Source organism: Colius striatus, chromosome 6, assembly GCF_028858725.1.
Source record: "Colius striatus isolate bColStr4 chromosome 6, bColStr4.1.hap1, whole genome shotgun sequence".
NCBI lineage: Eukaryota > Metazoa > Chordata > Aves > Coliiformes > Coliidae > Colius > Colius striatus.
The window spans coordinates 42,879,416-42,894,575 of NC_084764.1; the positions used below are offsets into that span (position 1 = coordinate 42,879,416).

Sequence of the window (15,160 nt, forward strand, 5' to 3'; positions counted from 1 at the left end):
TCATATTACCCAAGTTAGTGTTTCTATCTTTAAGTAAGTTCTATGCAGCACATGACTCCTGGAGCCAGTTAAAGATATAGGTAAATCTGTATCAGTTCTTTTTAACATCTGAGACCTTGCTTCAAATCATAGAATGGGAGGGGTTGGAAGGGACCTTTAGAGATCATCTAGTCCAACCCCCCTGCAGAAGCAGGTTCACCTAGATCAGGTCACACAGGAACATGTCCAGGTGGGTCTTGAAGACCTCCAAGGAAGGAGACTCCTTCCTTGCCCCTGTTGCCCTTGTTACAAACTAAGTTCATAATTTCTTTCTAGTTTCCAAAAAGGGTCACTCCCCTGTTTTGTAAAATGCCACACAAGAAGCAATAGAATACACTTACTGTAGGACTGACAGGGAATATTAAACACTGGGATTTAGCTCTTCTCTGGAGCCCTCTGGGGGAAGCCGTGCATGTACAGATCTAATGTAGAGCTGAAAACTTAACCTCTCAGTAAGGATAGCAGCCAAAATCGTGCTGACAGGCAGCACCCAGATACCTCTTCAAATGTCATGTTACATAAAAATATCACGCTGACATTGCAACTGTTTCATTTCTCCTTTTAAGTTTCATTTCCTATATCCTTCTCATTTTTTTTCCTGAACTAGACCATATTTCCAGTCTTAAGCATCCTGAACTAAATATTCCTGGTGTCTGTGCAGAGTTATTGCTTCAATGTGAAGTACATTTTAGAAGCTGCAACACCTCAGTAGCCAGAGTTTTCAGGCCAGCTAGCAACACTGCAAAAGAACACACGAGCTGAATGTATAAACAGGTTTGATAAATATGACCCCTAAAAAGAAGAATGCTTGTGAAAAGCTCCACTGCTTTCAGGGCTGTGCAATTAGTTCCACAGTGAAACTACAAGTATGCAAGCTTATGCTACCCGATTTTACAAGCCAACCAACGTGGAAGGTCCTGTTTAGGCCCATAGCCTGAATTCTTACTGAGACAACAGGACACTATCCCAAGGTGAATACAACAATGGCACCTGGTGACCAGCTCTAAGGTAAACTGTTTGCATTCTCACTCACAGGCAATCTAAACGATTTTTCTTATTAAAAAGAATGTTTTGCTTTCCATCTTTGCATGCTGTTGCATCAGCTTTTTGTGAGGTTTCCACCCCTGTCCCCCTGCCATGGGTAAGACAAGATGGTTTAAGTATTTGTTGCAGTAAAATTGATCTTACAGCATCGTATGTTATGGTATATGCACTGCATGTACAAAGAACCCTAAGTCACAATTTGTTGTAGGTCAAATGGTAGAATGCTCACTCGCATTACACCATCAGGAACCCATAATACTTGACACCTTTGAGCCCAGTGATCTTTCAATCCAACAGAGAAGAAACTGAAGTTTTGGTTTCATATTCAGTGCACTTGTACCTGGATGAAATACTATCCTCCTCCAGCTTCCCATTCCTCCCTCATTTCTAGCCCTCCAAGCGTGCACAGCTACTTGCAGGGTAACGTGTATTTGCAAGTCGCTTTTCAGTTGTTTTCAGACCACCAATCCAGTCTGTGAAATCATTGTGCAAACAGTATCACTGAAACAATGCAGTGGATGTTGTCAAGAGGCACGGTGGATGTGAGCTTACCCCAATTGTAGCTGAGGTTCTGCACAGGATGAGTTCAGGCGGTCATTTTATTAGTGCTTCACCACTCAAAAACCCCTTCAAACTCAAGGCTGAACACTTTCATCTTTACTATATGCTTCCAAAATAATAAAGCCAAGAATCCCAAATGCTACTGACATTAAGCAGTTTTCCTTTGAGATGAATAGCATTTCCTAGTTCTTATTGAAGAACCTGTTATATACGAATTTCAACTGTTTTATTTGCATATTTATCAGTTTCAATTAGCAGCATGACAAGACCCATGCTGTAAGAGAAAAACCAGAATTGAGTGCTTGGTCTTGTCTCTCTGAATCTCAGACACAAGGTTCATCTCTCCACTAGATCAACAGTAAGTAGTAGTAGAACTCAAACGGTAATTCGGATTTCTGTCAAATGCTAATAGTAACATTTTCTAGAAGTTTTAGGTGCTGTTTTATCAATGATGGGGGGAAAAAAAGGTGCAAATGTTAAATGTGACTGTATGCCTTTGATGTGCAATAGTCAACTTAAATGCTTTCTACATACCTGTTATACTGCATGTGCTTTCTGAAGTTTTTCCTCAGAAATTCCTTGTAGAAGTCAGCCATTTCTTCTGCATTCAGTGTTGCTTTTTGACCTGAAAATAACATTTTGGCATAACAATGTCAGGACAATTCTCTGGATTGAAATGCTGGGTTTAGATGTTGGAGAACTAGGTCTGACTCCCTGCTCCAACAAGTTTCCTGTGTAACCCTGAACAAGTTAATATGCTTCTATCTCCTAATGTTTAAAAAATTTCCTTAGGGAGCACAGTAGATGAAAAATACTGATCATCTTGAAGCTGCTTTAACTCTTAAGCCCTTATTACTTGTGAAAGTGATTATCAGGTCTTAGATTGTTTAGGGAACAAGTGAACCCCTATGAAAAAGTCCAGAGATCTAGGAGTATCTATCCTTTGAGTAAAATTAGTCTCTCAAACGGCTGAAGTCTAAAGAGCACCAGTTAGAGCACTGAGCAACTTAAACTTTCCCTCTACAAGTCAATAAAGAAAGAACACTGTTCATGTCTGATGTGGCATTTTCAGATGTACATTCTTTTCTGTTGCTGTTGATAAATTTGAAGTAACTTACTCTGAAAAGTGGATGTTCTGAGATGTCAGGATTTATTAACAGTGTAACAGATGACTGTTTTGTGAAGAAGCAAGTACCAAAGATGACTTTGAACATGCCACTCTGACAAGCAGAACAGTAGATGGATTCTTACCCCAGAACATCAAAGGAAAACCTGTGGCCACAGCACAGATGTAGGATCATCCTGTGAATCAACAAATAATCTCAACTCTACCACACAATTCCTGAACAAACTTTCTCACACTTTCAATGTTTCTAAAATGAGGGTCCAATTTGAATGTCCCAGGGCACATGGATCTGAGGAGGGGACTGGAATTGTGATATTCAACTTGTTACTGTTCCAAAATGCACTTTAAACCTCCCTGAGACTGATCATAGAAATATAAGTTATTAATCAGCTGTATTTGTCATTGTTTACAAATCCAACATATTACAACAGATGAATGTACTATGAGATGAATATACTCTAAGACTCTTTGAAGGCTGCCTGCTTAAAGTCTGCAGTTACTGTTTCTTCACACTGGAACTGATTGTACACTCACTTCCATAAAAAATTAAGTTTTGTTCCAACTGTTCAATTGTTATTACTCTTATTTTTATACACACATGCAGCTGGATTATAGAATAGGGTTCACCAACACATGCAGCCAATATAGTTTTAGTTCTAAGGTATGCACAGGCTTACTATTTTTTATTTCTAGGATATAAAAACAGACCAAAACTCCCCCAAATGGCAACATAAAAGAAGTGTTTTCTAAACAACACGGGACTTCATTAAAATTATTTCTCAACCACACACTGATCACCAGGATACAAACAGGAGAGGAAAACAGTGGTCTGTGACATACAGAATAGTTCTGTGGACTCAAACAGATCATTATCCTATGAACAAAATGTTCAACCTTACACTACAATGGTCAATTCACTGTTATTATGAAGGCATCTTGTTTTCAGTTTCACATCACACTATTTTACAGCAACTGTGCTCAGGCAAAGACAGGCAGATAGCAGCTGCTGTCTCCTCAGAACCTGCCTTAATTCTCCCTCAAGGAAAAATATTGTATTCATTGTATATAGAGAGGACCTGAAGCCAAAGAGTGTTAATTTATCCACTCAATCATAACATGTGCTTGAGGCATTTGCTCTATATGTTTAGCTCAGCTAACTCACTGCTTTAGGAGGTGCAAAAGGAAAAAAGCCCCTTTCTCCTAGGACTACAGAATGATTATGTTACTGAGCTAAGATTTCAGAGCATTCCTTCCAGCTTCAGGGAAGGAATTAGGGGGAAGTATGGTGCAATAGACGATCTGACCCCTACAAGCACATCTCTGAAAGGCTCCTGCCCTCAAGATTTACTTGTGACAGAACACAAAGAGCGTAAACTAACATAATTCAGTTAAATAGAATTCAGAATGCATCCTAAACTATAAACAAAGATCTCACTAACCTGTTTCATCTCTCATTTCCAGACCCTTGGCTTTCAGTCTTGAATAAACAAATTCTTCTTTTTCCTAAAACATATTTTTCCACATTAGAATCTGATGGTACTCAGTCCTTGAAGTTAACCTTTGTTTTTAATCACACAGCAGTGGTAGTGCTTAACACCCTCTGAAATAACAAGCAATACTCATTGCACTTGGAAAGGTCAACTAAATGCTTTCCCGAATCCAGTGAGTTAGTTAAACCAGTAACTTTGTCACTTAGATCCTGCCACCTGCATGCATCAATTACAATCATTACAGATGGAAAAGACCTTTAAGATCATCAAGTCCAACCACTCACCTCACACCACCAGGCCCATCACTAAACTAAACCATGTCCCTCAGCATCTCATCTGTGTATATTTTAAATATCTGCAGGGATGGGGACTGCACTGCCTCCCTGGGCAGCCTGGGACTGTGTCTGACAACCGTCTCCGTGAAAAAGTTCTTATTCTCCAATCTAGACCTCCACAGACACAACTTAAGCCCATTTCCTCTTGTCCTATCATTCATTACTGGAGAGGAGAGATCGACTTCCACCTCACTTCAGCTCCCTGTCAAGGTAGTTGTAGAGAGTGATCATGTCTCCCCTCAGCCTCGTTTTCTCCAGACTAAACACCCCCAGCTCCTTGAACTGCTCATCAGACTTGTGCTCCAGACCCTTCACCAGCTCCACTGCCTGTCTCTGGACACGCTCCAACATCTCAATGTCTTTCTTGTACCTTGCTGGGGTACACTGCCAGTGAAACAGGGTACGCCACTCATTTAACTTTGGTGATGGGTACAAGCTGGAACACAAGAGGTTCCAAAGAAATACAAGGAAGAATTTCTTCAGTGTGAGGGAGCACTGGAGGGCTGCCCAGATGGGGTGTGCAGTCTCCTTCTCTGGACACGTTCCAAACCCTCCTGGATGAGTTCCTGTGTACCCTACTCTAGGTGGTCCTGCTCTGGCAGGGGGGTTGCACTGGGTGAGCTTCCAAGGTCCCTTCCAGCCCTTGAGATTCTGTGATTACACTTCATTTCTCCCACTTACAACAGAGCAAGAAGCACTGCAGAATCTTTTTCAGCAGTTGATCTGGTCCATTCTATGACGATTCCATATGCCAGTAATCAGCAATAAAATAAGCAGGCTCTTTAGTTTTGTATATGATTTTAAAAAGGTGAATTAGTCCCCCTGTACTCAGTGCTGGTGAGGCCACAGCTTGAACACTGTGTTCTGCTTTGAAGCCCTCACTTGAGGTACTGGAGCATGTTCAGAGATAGGCAACAAAGCTGGTGAAGGGTCTAGAGAACAAGTCTGATGAAGAGGGGCTGAGGGTGTTTAATATGGAGGAGGCTGAGAGGACCTGTGATCACTCTCTGCAACTACATTGGAACAGGCTGCCCGGGAAGGTGGTGGAGTCCCCATCCCTGGAGATAAGTAAAAGACACATAGATGAGGTGCTGAGGGACGTGGCTTAGTGGTGGGCTTGGCAGTGTGAGGTTAGTGGTTGGACTTGACAATCTTAAAGGTGTCTTCCAACCAAAACGATTCTGTGACTCTATGAATGCCAAAAACGCCCACGAAGACACTTTGTGTATTAAAACAAACGGTATCAGCCAGCAGCCAGTAAGGCCGTGCAGAGCCGAACCCCGCCTCTCGCAGGCCGGACACCGCGATTGCGGGCGGGCAGGCAGGCGGCCGGGCCTCCCCTCACCTGTGTGAAGGCGCGGTTGTGGCGGGCCCAGAAGCGCTGGTCGCGGGCCTGCGCCTCCTGCCGGGCCTCCCGCAGCCGCCGCTCCAGCGCCGACTCCTCGGCGGGCGCGTAGAAGATGACCGGGCGCAGGTTGGAGTGCTTGTCGGGGGGGCCGATCCAGTCGCTACGGGAGTGAGCGGGGGGAATGAAACCCGGGCCCTTGAAAACACAGGCAGAATTCAGCACGGCCGCTTGAGCGGAGCTTGTGAAGAACACCCCGGCTTGAAAACAAATCCCAAACCACCACACGAACCCCGCAGCACGCCCAGAAGCGCAGCGCAGCCGCTCACCCCGACCCGAACTGGGGCGAGAGGTTTACGATTTCTTCAGAAACGCGCTACGGACACGGCACCTCTGACTCGTTTCCAACACACAGGGACCACCACTTCTTTTATTATTACGTTTTCATTTCTTTCGTATCACAAACACTCCGCTTCCTTCAAATATCTGGTGGCAAAAAGTAGCAAGCAGCGAGCTCTCCCTCAGCGCTGCTTTCTCCGTGCAGCCTCGCACGGGCCGGGTCTCAGCCGCCTCCCACAGCCCGTCACTCACCGCTCCCTCTGTTAAAGCGCCTCGGCTCCCCAGCCGCTGTGTTTACACACACCGGGTGCGTGCGAAAACCAACCCCAGCAGCGAGAGGCCGCGGGAAGCGCGGGCTGACAGCGGGACGGACCCGCTCGGCTGCCTCCCCCCGCTCCCCCCTCAGAGCCCCGCCGGGCCAGGGGCCCCCGAGGCCTCCCCCCGCGGGAGGGCCCGCTCGGGGCCGCAGGCGCTGCCCCGCCACGCTCCCGCCCGCATTTACCGCGCCGCCTTGCCGCTCCCGGCGCTCAGCCGCGGGGCCAGCGCCGGCCGAGGAGGGCGAAGAGAGCGGGCGGCGGTGGCAGCGGCAGCAGCCGCCCGCCCGCAGCACCCGAGCCGCCGCCATCGCCCGCGTCCCGCCGGCGCTTTGCGGCGCTGTCGCAACGGCGAGGCGGCCGGAGCGCGGCGCTGCGGCGCGGGGCGGCGGCGGCCGGGGGCCCGCGTCCCTCATTAGCCCGGCCCCGTCTCCGCCCGGCCGCGGGGCGGGGCCGGGCGCTTCGCTGCCGCTCGGCCCGTGGCGCAGAGCCGCGCCGGGCAGCGGGTCCCTCGGCCGGGGCCGCCGGCAGGTGAGGCGGGCAGGAGCGTCATGGGCGAGGGCACCGTTTGGTGGGGGGGCGGCTGGAGGCGCGTAGGGACGAGCTTTCCCTGAGCTGCCCGGGGGCTGCCCGGGGTGGCCCAGCCCGTTGTCATCTCCCGTCCCCGCTTCGGGAGGGGCGGGCGGGCGGGCGCTGCCGCGGAGGGGCCTGGAGCGTGTGGCGGGCGCTGAGGGAGGAGCGTCGGCTGCGGGGCCCGTCCGGGGGAAGGCAGCCCTGGCCTGGGGTTGTGACACGTCAAGGGCCGTCGGCTTTTCCCGTTGTTTTTCCACCGGGCCGCACATGTCCAGTTTGTTCTGCCGTGCCTTCAGTTGCAGGGCGGGTGGGGAAGGGAGGGCTGAAGGTTGTGAGCAAACGCGTGTGTTAACTAAGGTGTTATTCCTGCAGTCCAGGAGGGAGGAAGAAGTGTCAAACAATAGAGGAATGTCGGTGAGGTTCAGCAAAACGGTTTATTTATGTTGCTAGCTAGATTTAAAATAGCTGTAATGCCAAAGCGCTTCGGGATGTGAAAGTTGTGACGGGTGCTTGCAAGTCAGATTAATTGCAAGCCTTGTTCTCCCTTTCCTCGTAGTTCACCTGAAACTGGATGACGGAATAGAATGGATATGGGTAACCAACATCCATCCCTCAAACGGTTGCATGAAATACAGAAAGAAGTCAAAGAGATCGAACAGCAAGTGGTTGTCTTCAGCGGTCTGTCTACGGATCGAGACTACAAGAAATTAGAAAGGAGTCTTACTAAGCAGCTCTTCGAAATAGATTCTGTAGACACCGAAGGAAAGGGAGACATCCAGCAAGCCAGAAAGCGAGCCGCTCAGGAAACGGAGAGACTGCTTAAGGAGCTGGAGCAAAATGCAAACCATCCGCGCAGACTGGAAATAGAGGCGATATTCAAGGAGGCACAGGCACTCGTGGAACGTGAGATTACACCTTTCTACAAAGGAGGTAACTGTATCAGTGATGAATTTGAAGAAGGGATTCAGGACATTGTATTGAGGCTTACCCAGGTGAAAACAGGAGGGAAGGTGTCTTTACGCAAAGCGAGGTATCGCACCCTGACAAAAGTATGCGCTGTCCAGGAGATTATAGAAAGCTGTATGAAGCAACAGCTGTCCCTGCCACTCTCTAATGATGCCCATCCTTCCGTCTCCAAAATTAACTCTGTAATGTGTGATGTGAACAAAGCAAGAGGGACTCTTATTGCGCTTCTGATGGGAGTGAGTAGTAATGATACCTGCAGGCACCTCTCCTGTGTGCTCACAGGCCTCATCGCTGATTTGGATGCTTTAGATGTCTGCGGGCGCACGGAAATAAGAAACTACAGAAAGGAAGTAGTGGAAGAGATCAATAAATTGCAGAAGTACCTGGACTTGGAAGAAGAAGCAAATTCTACCCACGCTTACGATTTGGCACAGAATCAGTCCATTCTGAAAATAGAAGAGATCCGTAAGAAAATGAAGGAAGTTAATTCTTTGCTTCTAAAAACAGAGAACGCTTCTGATTTGTATTTGGGATCCAAAGCAGAACTGCAGGGATTAATTGCCCGCTTAGACGAGGTGAGTGCAGGGAAAAACCCCTGTATTAGGGAAGCCAGGAGAAGAGCAGTAATAGAAGTCCAAACTCTTATAACGTATATCGATTTGAAGGAAGCGCTTGAAAAAAGGCAAATGTATCCCGAGCAAACTGCTGCTGAACATCAGCCTCATAAAGCAGTTTGGACTGTTCTTGGAAACCTGTCTCAGATTCAGCAGGAGGTGATCTCGTTTGATGGAAACAGAACGGATAAAAATTACATGAGGCTGGAAGAACTCCTGACAAAACAGCTCCTAGCGCTCGACGCTGTGGATCCGCAAGGTGACGAGCGGTGTAAGGCTGCCAGAAAACAAGCTGTAAAGCTCGCACAGAATATTCTTTACTACCTGGACATGAAAACAGATGAATGGGAATACTGAAGCAGCCATAGCCTGACACAGAAGAGCAATTTTTTTTTTTCCCTTTGGCACTTTATGCAGATGACTGGCATCGTGTTCTCTGCTTGCTTAAGTCGTGGGGATTGCATAAGCAGTTGATTTGGCGACGTGTCTGCTGTCCCACGCAGTCACTCACTTGCCATGGCAACTGTCAGTACACTGTCAGCAATTCTGGTCATTGCTATAAGCAAAAGAAGTGCGATTCTCTGAAGGAATAGCTTAATACTTGATCAAACAGCTTCTTGGGGGTTTTCTCTTTTAATGACCTTGTGCAATGCTCAGCGAATGCAGATGTCTCAAAGATGCAGAGACTTCCTTATGGTGTGGTACTGGAAAAACTATTCAAAGAAGACTGGACAGGAAAATTAGTGTTCAATCATGAGACTCCATCCAGCAACTTCACAGCAGTCTGGATATGCTCTTAATGTTCTGTTACAATAGAAAGTACTAAGGGCAAAAAGAAAAGCCTGCTGGCTATTGGGTTGTACTTGATTTATTCCATCCATCGCATCTTTCTGGGTGTTTAGATGTCTCAGTTAATGGAGCTATGATGCCAACTCCGAATCAGCATTTACATAGGCAAAGCTAATACCTGAGCCCTTTGATATCCAAAAAAAGTGGAAGCACTTTCAGATGATGGCTTTAAAGTACCAAGACTTGGAGAGGAAAACCTGTACATACATATATACTGACCAGATAAATGAGATTCTGAGGATCTCACACTGCCATCCATAAACCCCCAGAACTTTATTTAGGGGCTGCTTCGGTGTCTTTTTTGAACTCCATTGTCAGATCTGGGCTTGACTTGACCTTTTGGGAAAACAGAAGCAATATGCTTTGAAGTAAACAAGCATTTTGGAGTTATTTTTGTAAAATGAGGTAGTTACCTATAAAGATGTCCCTAATGAGGTAAATTCCTGCTGTAGATTTCATACTGGTCAGGTGTTGGCTTCAAGCATGTCTTGGAAAAGACTCGTGGCAAATGTCTCTCTGCAGCTCATCACTTAATCGTTGTAGTGAGTTGGTAAATAAGCTTGCTTTGTACTAGGATGTGCACCTGCCTTTTTATTTGTTGCTGCTAGTGCCAATCACATTTCTGCTCTAGCATGGGTTTTTTTGGCTTTGCTTTTGTTTTTTGAGAGCATGGCATTAAAATGAATTAATTGTAAAGACTTATTTAATTATGGCTACTTTGCACTTAGTCCTTTCATATTGAATTGATGAATTATTGTTCTGCAGGTGATGATTTGCACCACTTTAAGGGGTAAAAACCATTTTGGACGTTGAAATAAATATTTTTAGATCTATTTTTGACTGATTAGAGAAGACAATACTGTCTGTGAGAGACAAGTGCCTTTATGACACCTCTGACTTGCACCGTCGTATGTAGATACAGGAACTGTTTGCTGGCAGCTTGATCCATTTGTAACCTTTGCAAACTGGATTTCTCACATCTAGATGATTCTGCTTTACTACATGTCAAGAGGATAGATGATTGTTCTAGAGAGTCCTGAGGATGAGTTATCAAATTGGGGCAATACAGATTCTGATTAAAATGAAGAGCATTGATTCAGAGATGGGGGATTTGGGGCAGGTCTTCTGTGCCCGTCGCTGCGAGGTGGAGAGGATATGTTTACTCTGTAACATGCTTTGAGATGTTGATGAAAAGCTGTGTCATTTCAGAGGGTGAATATATGTAGTTTGTGATTGCAGAGGTTATTGCTGTGCAGGTTTACTTGCCAGAACTCATCTGTTTTTTCAGCTGAGCACGGTGCAACTTGGCAACAACAGAATGTTTGCTGGGGGATTCTGTCTGTTCCTTCAGATAACAGAATTTCTCTCTCCTTACCTCAAAAGAGAATTGCAATCTCTATATGGTGTGGCTAACCCAGGATGTTAATGATCATATACACCCAGGTGATGTTAACTCATTTCAAGCTTTCTGCACATTTGAACTGCAGCTTCTGGTTTGCACTTTGATTTTTAGGAAAGAGAAGAATTAGACAGTGTAATGATACTCACTTTCCTTTAGGATTACTGCCAGGTCTGCAGTGGTTCTCTGTTGTTTGTTTAACAATTTAGTGTCTGTGTCCTTTGGAGGTTATGTGTAGCTTTTGAAACATTGACCCTCTTAGGTAAAAATGAGTAAGTACAGTTTTCAGGTGGGTTCTGGTTTAAATATGTGTGTCTTTTAACTTTCCTTAATGAATCATTACGCCTGCATCTCTGAGAAGGCAAATTTGACTAGCTGAGTAGAGTTCAGCAGTGAGATACTACATGGATTAAGCTTTTTTTCTCCCCCCCTTGTTCTGTAATCTGATGAACTATTTAAATTTTATGGTAAAGTCCTCATCTGGAATGGGATTGATCCCCAGGTTTTGCATGAATGAAAGGAATAAACTAAATGTGCTTAACCAAAAGAGGAAAAACTACACACATTTCTCAAAATCTTGCTTTTGTTTGCTGAAGAATGTAATTCCTCTGCTTTTGTAGCCAAAGAATGAGGAACATGCAGCTTTCCTTTCTTATATGGCAGGCTGAAATAATCAGCACAATGTAAAATGGACCAAATGGCAACAGCCTGTGTTTTAGTACTATGCTGAAATATAGGAACTGTTGTGTGTGCTGTGTGATCTCCCTTAGAGCAGAACAATGGATTGGATATTTGGGGGTGAGGTCACTTTACATTGTCATTCCTGATTGTTAACTGTATTTCTTTTTAGACTAGTTATCTTTAGTTATCTCAGTGTTATTTTTGTTGTTGTTTTATCACTTAAAGTGCTTTTTCTATGTTAACCAGTTTGGAGATTGGTGTTAAGTGTGGTTCCTGCTTTTTCAGTTGAACAGAATTGTGTGTAGGGGGCTCCTTATGATGGTGTATATGTCTTGGTTCATTGCTGTGTAGGATATAGCATTTGTAAATACAAATTCCAGATGAAATACTGCAGTGTTATGTTCTTGGTTATGAATAAAAAGACAGTAGTACCTTTTACTAGGTATTCATTTGAATGTTATGCCCTGCTGCCTTTCTCTATTTATTTTTGAATGTGAGGTACCAGAATGTAAATGATTTTTGCCTGAGACTGTTTTTAATAAAGATAAAGGCATAAAGCTCCTCCCCCCCCCCCCATCCTTCTCTAAAAAATTGCTTTTTCACTGATGTGTTTATGAAAATAAAGTTCTTTGTGTGTAAACCACTCCTACCTCTATTTGGTAAATCTGGTGTCTTTTGGTTTTCTCTGCCTTCAGCCTTGTGTTTGCAGCCATTGCCATGGGTGGTTGGTTGCTTGCTTGCTTCAGGGGGAGCTTTGCAGACTCCAAAGTTTCGGTTCCATGCTTGCTGCAGAAGTCCTTGTGGCCTTTTCAAGATCTTGCCATTTGTCTGCTGACAGATCCTCTTTGCAAAAGTGATGGTGTGAAGGCTGTTCATGGGTGAAGTCAATGGGGATGAAAGAACCTTTAGTAGGAGTTAAGGTAATCTGGCTTTAAACTGTGCAGATAGTACAGGCTGGGAGTCAAACTGCTGAAGAGCAGCTCTGCAGAGAGAGACCTGGGAGTGCTGATTGATAATAAACTGACCATGAGCCAGCAATATGCCCTCGTGGCCAAGAAGCCAATGGCAGCCTGGGATGCATCAAGAAGAGTGTGGGCAGCAGGTCAAGGGAGGTTCTTCTCCCCCTCTACTTTGCCCTGGTGAGGCCTCATCTGGAGTCCTGTGTCCAGTTCTGGGCTCCTCAGCTCCAGAGGGACAGGGAACTGCTGGAGAGAGGCCAGTGCAGGGACACCAAGATGCTCAGGGGACTGGAGCATCTTCCTTCTGAGGAAAGGCTGTGGGAACTGGGGCTGTTTAGTCTGGAGAAGAGGAGACTGAGGGGAGATCTCATTAACATTTATAAATATCTAAAGGGTGGGTGTCAGGAGGTTGGGACATCCCTTTTTTCTATAGTAGATAGTAACAGGACAAGGGGTGATGGGATGAAGCTGGAACACAAAAAGTTCCACTTAAACATAAGAAAAAACCATTTAACTGTTGAGGTGAGGGAGCCCTGGCACAGGCTGCCCAGAGGGGCTGTGGAGTTTCCTGACTTGGAGGTCTTCAAGACCCACCTGGACATGTTCCTATGTGACCTGATCTAGATGAACTGCTTCTGCAGGGGGCCTGGACTGGATGATCTCTAAAAGTCCCTTCCAACCCCCACCATTCTATGATTCTATGACATGCTGCCAGGATGGTTGTGATGGCTCGGTGTGTTTTCTCCAGATGCAGGGAGCCAAGTTACCAACTCACTGCTGATGGGAATTGGAAATTCTATGTGTGCCCAGAAGCCATCTGGCTTTGTGCACTTTCTGTTCCTTGGCCAACTCCCTTGAGCTGATTTAATCCGAAAACACAGAAGGAAATGGTAAGAGAGGAGGGAGTTTTCTGGGCAGTCAGTGGCACGTGGGCCAGAGCTATCCTGAAATGACTGAGTGGGTCATGTGGCTGTGGTCTAGAGAGCAAGTTCTAAGATTTCCAGTAACAATAAGTCATTATATCCACCTTCTGCATAGTTCAATCTCTGGAGGAGAAAGAAGGAAAGAAGGTGGCACTATCAACACCTACAGACAAGTAGGAATCTGCTGCTTTAGTAACAGGAGATGATGAAGGCAATACAAATGAATCACGTACAGCAAATACACCAGGTGCTTTCAAAGGCTCTTTTGTGTTAAATAGTAAGTGCTCATGCCATAAAAAGCACAGTGATTATGCCCAAGTACTGTACACAATCTGGAAAAGTCTTACCCAGAAAACATCAGAAAAGAGTAAGGTTTATAAAGGTTGAATGTTCCTATAGGTAACGACTGTGTCTCTCTCTCCCTTTTAACAATACAGCTTATTTGAAGGTAAACCATTCTTCAGTAAATCAGCTGGTCCTAGGCAGTGGCCCTAGATGTTGCTTGGGTAGCTGCTGACCTGTTTATCCTGATCATCTGTTTGCCCATCAAAGGAGAGAATTTGCCTTGCTAAGAATGTTGTGTACATGTGTTTGAGACAGAGAGATTTTGGTGCCTGAAATGGCTTAACTGGAAAAACTCTGTGTTTTACTCCAATATAGGTGTGTTCTCTGCTTTGGAGAATTCTCAGCTGAGAACTTGAAGGTTTAGTAGTGAACTCATGGATTCAAGGCCTGGGGCTTTAAGCTGGCTGCCAAGAGGAGACATTTAAATAGCATGATCCAGGAAAACATTCCTACTAGAGGGAACTGCTAGCAGAGACATGACCAAATGTTGAGAGCTGATGATTTGGGTGAGCTCTGTGCCTCTTCCCCTGTTGCTTATGAGCTTTCCTTGTGCAAGTGGATTCTTGGGGGACTATTCCCTGAAATATTGTCAGGCTTTCTGTTCCAGGTGACACTGAGAAATCATGTTTAAAGCTTTTGCTGGCCCACAGTGGGGTATGTACTAGTTATTGGCTGGTCTGGATACCCTTCAGGTTTGCTGCCTGAAACAATTACGTACCTGATGCTTTCAGTTATATTGGTAGGCAGAGACATGTCAGCTGAAAGCTGGTTATTAACTGAAGAAGCAAAGGATGAGGTATGCTTTTGCTGAAGGCTTTGCACAACACTTCTCCTTTCCCTCTGCAGCATGAGTTGCACTGCTTGTCAGTTCAAAAAACAATGAGGACCCTTTCTTTCTTCCTACAGGACATCCATTGTAGCAGAGTTTGCCATGAGAAATGGAAAAGTACAATGAGTTTCTTAATTGGGCCATTTCTCCTCAATTAGTTTTGCCAGACAAACTTCTGCACCACAGGAGTTCCTTGTGAAACCTGTATTTCAGAAAGCTAATCAGAAGCATCTCATGAGGGAAGAAACAGCACGATGCAGTGCAATGTCCTTATTAAGGTTTTGCCTTCTTTATCTGATTGTGTTGACTCTGGAGCAGATAGCAAAACCAAAAGCTTTGAGCCTCCTATAGGCCAAATCAAAACCCCAGAGAAGGAGACACACAAGAAAGGCCAGAGGAAAACAAAACAAAAAGCTAGTAAAGCTGTCA

The 15,160-nt window shown here is 45.3% G+C and overlaps 2 protein-coding genes across 8 annotated transcripts in view; one reads left to right on the forward strand and one right to left on the reverse strand.

Moving 5' to 3' along the window:
- The window catches only part of LOC104562490 (kinesin light chain 1), a 69,185-nt gene extending 62,263 nt beyond the window's left edge, over positions 1 to 6,922 (reverse strand). For 5 of the 7 annotated variants that reach the window (XM_061998389.1, XM_061998387.1, XM_061998388.1 and 2 more), the window contains exons 1-4: positions 6,782 to 6,922; positions 5,941 to 6,138; positions 4,210 to 4,273; positions 2,179 to 2,269 (exon numbers count right to left, since the gene is read on the reverse strand). In XM_061998389.1, the coding sequence (XP_061854373.1) occupies positions 2,179 to 2,269; positions 4,210 to 4,273; positions 5,941 to 6,138; positions 6,782 to 6,904 (476 nt within the window). In that variant the 5' untranslated portion in view covers positions 6,905 to 6,922. Of the gene's footprint in view, positions 1 to 2,178; positions 2,270 to 2,895; positions 2,947 to 4,209; positions 4,274 to 5,940; positions 6,139 to 6,781 lie in introns of those variants that run through there. The other 2 variants (XM_061998391.1, XM_061998392.1) reach the window with 2 other exon arrangements.
- A 113-nt stretch (positions 6,923 to 7,035) lies between these two features.
- Positions 7,036 to 12,318, forward strand: BAG5 (BAG cochaperone 5). Its single transcript, XM_061998059.1, has 2 exons — positions 7,036 to 7,124; positions 7,723 to 12,318. Exon 2 carries the CDS (start codon positions 7,751 to 7,753, stop codon positions 9,101 to 9,103), a length of 1,353 nt encoding a protein of 450 aa, XP_061854043.1. The 5' UTR covers positions 7,036 to 7,124; positions 7,723 to 7,750; the 3' UTR covers positions 9,104 to 12,318.
- Positions 12,319 to 15,160: the final 2,842 nt, after the last annotated feature.